This window comes from Brienomyrus brachyistius, chromosome 12, assembly GCF_023856365.1.
Source record: "Brienomyrus brachyistius isolate T26 chromosome 12, BBRACH_0.4, whole genome shotgun sequence".
NCBI lineage: Eukaryota > Metazoa > Chordata > Actinopteri > Osteoglossiformes > Mormyridae > Brienomyrus > Brienomyrus brachyistius.
The window spans coordinates 22,857,878-22,864,739 of NC_064544.1; the positions used below are offsets into that span (position 1 = coordinate 22,857,878).

Here is a 6,862-nt window from a genome sequence, read left to right on the forward strand (position 1 = left end):
AATGTGAGTTTCATAATTTAGTCGCATCCCTTAAAAAGCAGTCAATGGCAGCGCTAAAATGTAATCTCATTTCGAGCTGTATGTGGTGTCTCACTCATCAGTCGTTCACTTCCTGTTGAAATCGTGAATGTTGCGGTACATAAAAATGATGCGTAACAAAAAAATGAACTAGTTATGTGAATTTTGTCGAAATGCACAGACGTTAGGATTTTTAATCAACATTGACAACTACCATAATGAAAAAGAATAAATTTTTTATTGTTAATTTATTTAAGAAATATATTCATAATATAAATGATGATATTTTCAAATATACAGTATATTACAGTACACAAATCCCTTTCGAAGGGAACAGTTATTAAACAGACAGTGCTGTTAAATTAAAAATGCTATGGTTTACGAAAGAGCAAACAGCTGCTTATCAAATTTAGAAACCCACACTTTTTTCTTGCATGTTAAGAATGCAAATAAAATTGCTTGACCCTTTCTAGATTTAGAGTGTAATAATTACCTTAATTAGTGGTGAAAGCACAAGCTATTTGGGGGATTAAGGCCTGTTCGGGCACAACGCCATTAAAGACAGTGGTATTATAAAACGTCAGCCGTATAAGACGCCTGCGGGTTTCTAGTTTAATTGTTTTTCCGTGTTTTCTCGATACAAGATCGGATACGGCATGGTCAGGCATGGCATCGTTAGTACAGGTGTGCAATTGCCAAAATATATTACCTGCTCGAGCCAAAATGAGTTTCGCTTTATATTACTTTTTTCCCGCATTAGACTACTGGTCCAATTATTACACATTGGAGATACGACACTTTTGAGTCTCTTTTCCCCACGCACTCCTGTTTGCTGGCGGAGCTTGAAATCTTCGGCAAGAGCTCCTATTAAGCGCGGCCTTGCTCTTCAGGCCAGGTGATACATGCTGTATCCAACATGTGCGGCATACAGTCCAACGGGCGACACCGGTAAGGTATGCCTCTGGAAAGGGTGCGATGCTCCATACGATGCTGGGACGTGGGCGCCGAGGGGAAACGAAATCCCAAATGCTGGGGGCAGCATCGGCTTGGCTGCCATTTTCAGCTTTTCCAGTTCTGCTTCCTGTAGGCGTTTGGCTTTTGCCCGCCGGTTCTGGAACCAGATCTTGACCTGGGTTTCAGTCAGGTTCAAGGAACTAGAGAACTCGGCCCGCTCGGCGATTGACAGGTACTGCTTCTGTCGGAACTTTCTCTCCAGTGCCAAGAGCTGCGATGTGGTAAAGGGGGTCCTCGGTTTCCTATTAGTTTTATGTTTTCTCAAGGGACAGGCGGGCGGGCTAAGTCTTCCTAAAGTAAGCAAAGAAAGACAAAATTAATTAGATTTCCTTTGGGAGAAATGCAAAACAAATTGCTCGTGCTATGGATGTGAGATGGGTGTTTATAATAAAGGGTTATTCTGAATGGCTTAAAGTAACGTAAAACGGATAAATGTGACATTTATAATCATCTGACACTGACAGTGATTTGCTTTGAATGACTTACCAATGCGCCGGACAGCTTTTTTGTAATACTCATTAGTCAGCTATAACATTTATTTGACGTGTATTAAAACAATTTTGTGATTGGTCCAAATATAGCATTCAGCATTTTAGATGTTTTTTTAAATATATTATATTTACATCCGCCATTCTATTTTGAGAGTTTACATACATCAGCAACAAACTTACTTGCGGGAGGAGGCGAGAACCGAGGACTTTGTATCCAAGAAGTTCTGTCTTGTTTGTCTGGGCTTTCTGATTTGACAAGTGCGTCTTCCTGCATTTTCATCATTCCTCCCACTGAAAATGGCGAGCCCATACCTAACGGCGAAACCGCAGTTTCTGTTCCACTTAGCGATCCCCTTCTTGGACTCAGGGCATGGGATGTCCCCGCGACAGGCGTCCCATCAGAAGCTGACAAGTCTCTGCTGGGTTTCCGATCAGCCATGAGAGCCTCGACACTAAAGGGAAGAATTGCAACTTTTGGCTTCTCCGTCTCCTCTTCGCTTGACATGTTCAGATTGGTCTGCATCTCGCTCCTGCCGCCGATGACACCACGTGAAGAATCTTCAGCTTTCAAGCCAATTGGTAATGTAGACATAGCGATACTTGGGGCCATACAGAGACGATCTTGCCTGAAATTACTACTACAGGGCTTAAAATGCAATTGGGTACAGAGGCTGAAGACCTCCTGCACTTACAGCATAGTCACGTTTCTCCTAAGTTAGAGCGAAGGGCATTTATTAAGGCAGGCAGGGGAGAGCGTAGTCCAATCAACGGAATGGTAGGCGTGGCTTGGTCATTCCGCTCGCTTTTACACGGTTTTGCCAGTAAACTTGTACTTCTGGGTTATTTGTCGGTATTGCGATTGTAAACAATTAAACTAAATATTACAACTGGGAATAAATAAAAATGTATGTTAGAAATAAAAGCACTATAGTGTATAACGGGGAGAAAATTCGAGTCTAAAGGACGGAGGCTGCAGGATGATATATAAACTTCTACGTTGTAACTGTACTGAATTATTTTATTGTCGTTATTCTAATTGATGTGATTCCCGTTACTATCGTTGTTTCTGTTTATATATATATATATATATATATATATATATATATATATATATATATATATATATATATATATATATATATATATATATATATATTGACCATCTCGTCATATATTATTTATGAAGCATTATTTACCGAGTCTGTTCTGCAGTTGTACTGTTCTACCTATTACCCAATAACCACCTCTTCTGCACATGCAGGTTGCACAATGTATACGGCTTTCTTTAATGTAATCGGCCACTTGCTGGGAAAAGTTTATTGATAGCTGCAGGGCTGTAATCACATAGAAACACACAGGGCCTTCAAGTCATTTTAGGGTAATTATCGGGCTTGGGGGAGGATCGTCGGGATTTTCTTCCTTTGACTAGATCCATTAAAATCAGAAATTATGTGCATTCGAGAGGGGGTCGGGGGTAACATGGGGCAAACGCTATATTAAACTGCTTGTCACAGGCGTATTTCAAACTTATCTCTGTTATCGCAACAGAAACACGTTTGCTTAAGCGAGATTTTCGTTTAATGAAAGTGTTGCAAGGCATGCAGGATGTTGGGTTTCCAGTGCACAAAATTAAAAAGTTGAATATTTATCCAGATACAATTTAGAAATAGTACATTTATTTTAATGTCCTTGTTTTTATATTAAGTTGTTCTTGGTCCTTAAAAACGCAAGAATTATTTGCAACCATCGTTTTGGTTCTTTTCAAATTAAATCTGTTAAAATTTCAGCCTGCCTAGTCGCATGGAAATGTAACAAGTATTTCCTACTTGCATTGGTTTTAATGCCTTCTCTGGGAAGCGTCTGCATTGCTAATTGCTAAGTATAAACAATCTGTCACGATTAGTCAGTCCCTCTAATAGGCAGACAAGTTATGTTGTTTTAGGCGCCAGCAGCGGCTTGATCAAAGAGTCCTACTTCAGGGAGACTATTGAAAAACTTTAACCCGCATCAAGAGCGCAACCCGCCTCCCCCTGCCCGCCCTAGCCCTGGGACATTAGGCTATTCAGCCTGAAAAATTAGCTTTCTCAGCCGATCGCACGCCATTTTCCAACTTTTTTTTTCATATGGACTAGTTTAATAATGCTCAAAGAAAAAGGTCAGTACCCCCCACTAGTCTTCATGAGAGCGCCCCCAAAGAAAAAGATTCCTTGGAACAAACTCGGGGGCAGTGCTCTCAGATATGCAATGTTATGTTACGCACCGCTTGGCATTTACTTTGTGAACTACGGCAGTCTTACAACAAAGGCATATCAAAAACATGCAAAATATACATTCCATTTGAAAAAAAAAAAGATTTTAAAAAATGTACACGGTTTTTTTAAAAGACGGGCTGCCTTTTAAACTTGAAAATTTACAATGCACTGGAATGCATATAAACCCAAGGGTGTGTATCATTATTTGCCTCTTTTTTCTTTTCTCTTTGGGTAAACAGTAATTGGTTTGTAACTGATATAAAATGACATGCAAACAGTAATTTAGCATTTCCTTAATTCCACATCCGGAACTCAGAAGAAATAAATCTGCAATTAAGTTTGGAAACACTTAGAGCCTATTACATAAAATGAGTAGCAGTGTGTGTTCACCCTCTCGTTCCCTTTGATGTGCACAGATCTCGTAAGTAACAGGTCTGTTTGAAGTAAGTCCCTCGACGAGCTTCTGCCCGCTCGCACTTAGGCATTTTCGGACGTGCACTCGTAAAACGGTCCGCATAAACACAAATATGCACACACGAAACACATTAACGCGTCTGCGTCTCTCCTAACATATACGCCTGTCTGTCGCGGTGTGCACGATTAAAATCAGTTCAAATAAGCAAGGGGCTGTAGTGAGATTTCAAGAAAACTGGGAGAAGACTGTCCGAAATGTGCGTTTTGAGCCATATGCGAAAACGGCATCCTTCGTGTTTACTTCAGTTTATGTGTGTAGGGGCCAGAAGGACATTGGCATTTGAGAACAATATGGGGGGGCAATTAGCATCCCAAACACTGCCTTTATTAAAGTAATGAATGTGCCACGAAAAAGACGATTACCATACCGTTTTATTTTAATCTCAAGGCAACAAATGAGGGTTGAACTGGGGTACAAAACAACAACGAGCCACTTCGGAGCTTTGTTTAACTTTATAAACTCAACCTTTGATACGGAGTCCGGAGGCAGGGACGCAGGACAAAGACCCTTTGTCGTCCTCCCACTGAAAGTTGTCTTAACCCTTTTCATGCAAAGTCTGTCAATTTTGACTTTAAAGACTTAAAAGGCATGATGGCTATCAAACGGAGTTTCGGGCCGGGATGTTTGCCCTCTGTGAAAGTGAAATCTAAATGACTTCATAACAACCAGTTGAACACACATGTGTCTTATTAAACGTAGAGGCCTGATTTTTTATTTTTTTTTTGCGATGTGTAGACTTGATCATGTGTACTATTTATTTATTAAATTCAATTTTGAATTGAACACAATAATAACAAAAGTAGACGGATAAACAGAGAATTGTGCCTTGTGGATTTAAAGTGTGTAATTTATAGATACTCTATTGTTATCTTTAAAATATTATAACGCGCATTTCTGAAAGGAATTTGTCTTTTTTCCTTTTTTTGAATGGCCGAAATTAATTTGATCACGACATTTTGATGCACTTGCAAAAGATAAAAGGAAGGGCCGGTCGTCTCCTTCAAGATCTCTATAATTATAGATAATATATCCTATTTCAAAGCAATTAGCCCAATCAGGCGTAACGAGGCACTTTGCTGCCAGAGAGTAACAATGCCTTACGGTTATTTAAGCTTTAAGATGTCATGCAGACTCTACGGCTCTTCTGTTTGCCTTACGGTCTTGGCTCTGGTGGTAGATCCGTGGCAAGCTTGGTGTTTTTAACTGGCACATTTCACTGTAATTAATAATAGGGGTTATTATGCTGCTAGCCAGTCAATACTGAGTTTATAATGCTAGGGTGCTTTTTGCTGAGAAAACGGAGTTGACACAAGAGAAACGCCCGCTTTAATCACTGTCACTCGTGCCTTAATGTTTTTAGTGGACATTACATATAGGTTAACGCCCGATGCTTTAACCCTCAATGGACATGTCAGTGTTACATTAATGGAGTCTCGGTTTAGTGAAGAAGTCACAGAGCCATGTGTCAGGGATTAACAGACTCACGTTTGCAAATGTCAAAGCATCTCACCTTGTCAAGCCTTACTGGAGAGCGAGGTATGTCAGTGTGCGCGTGTTAATGAGACGTACGCACAGAAACGTGCTTCTGCTAATTGTGTATTTTATTACCCCGTCAAATTTCCTTCCAATTCCAAGAAAAATATGGCAAATAGAAAATTATTTTACATAAATTTGATCAAAAGTATATGACTTTCCTATATATTCGTTTTTGATGTATCCAGTTAATATCTGCCTGAAAGATCATCTCCTCCGTACGGTTCATTACTAATAAAATTCTGTTAAACCAACAAACAAATGACCTTTGCATTTCCAGGGTGTGTCTATGCAGATCCACGATGATTTCACTTACAACGTGCAAAAACGTTCATTTAAACTTTTTTAAAAAAATATATATTTTCAAACTATGCTTGTTTAAAAAGAAGGCTACGTTAGCCACTAATACTGAGCTTGCAGAGTTTCCTATGAGGCTTCCACATACCCCAAAGTTTTAAAAAGGGTAATTTCTCAGGTTGATTGTCACGAGCGATGCAGGAAGGCTTGTCTGTGCGTCATTGTTATTCAAGGAAATACCGGTTTGCCTGTGATTGTCCAGCTTTTGGGGAAAGCCGCAGTACAGATACAGATAGTGGGCTTTTATGTGGATGGTAAGCAGGTGAAGACCTGCAAGTAGCCCTTGGAGAATCCAGCTGGAACAATGTCCGTTTAATACTTAATTTGGGAAAAATCCACGCAACTGTTGCGCATTCATCATCATCATCATCATCATCATCATCATCGTTATTATTATCAATAATGATAATAATAATAATAATAATAATAATAATAATAATAATAATAATAATAATAATAATAATAAATAGTTTTTGTATATAATGCTGATTTGTTCAGTCAATCAATCTTATTCAGGAACAACTTAGAATCTCAAACGTTAAGTTATCTTAAATGCATTGAAATATATATTTTATTGAGCAAAATACAAAATTCCCTGAATATAATTCTGTTGCGACCCAAATTCAGTCTTTAGTATTGTGGTGCTGTATTCCCCATGTTTTAAAAATCGTGTTTTGTTCCAGTATAAGTGTCACACATCAGCAGCCCATCAGACAAACGCT

General features: G+C 39.1%; 1 protein-coding gene across 1 annotated transcript; it reads right to left on the minus strand.

Moving 5' to 3' along the window:
- Nucleotides 1-247: 247 nt before the first annotated feature.
- On the minus strand, nt 248-2,230 carry msx1a (muscle segment homeobox 1a). Its single transcript, XM_048971765.1, has 2 exons — nt 1,704-2,230; nt 248-1,323 (listed from the first exon to the last, which is right to left on the minus strand). Exons 1-2 carry the CDS (start codon nt 2,131-2,133, stop codon nt 905-907), a joined length of 849 nt encoding a protein of 282 aa, XP_048827722.1. The 5' UTR covers nt 2,134-2,230; the 3' UTR covers nt 248-904.
- Nucleotides 2,231-6,862: the final 4,632 nt, after the last annotated feature.

Excerpts from the sequence above, each read along its gene's own strand:
- msx1a (XM_048971765.1), bottom strand. The coding sequence starts at position 2,133 with ATGGCCCCAAGTATCGCTATGTCTACATTACCAATTGGCTTGAAAGCT. Across the intron at positions 1,324-1,703 it reads GTTCTCGCCTCCTCCCGCAA|GAAGACTTAGCCCGCCCGCC; the intron begins GTAAGTTTGTTG and ends TGCTTACTTTAG.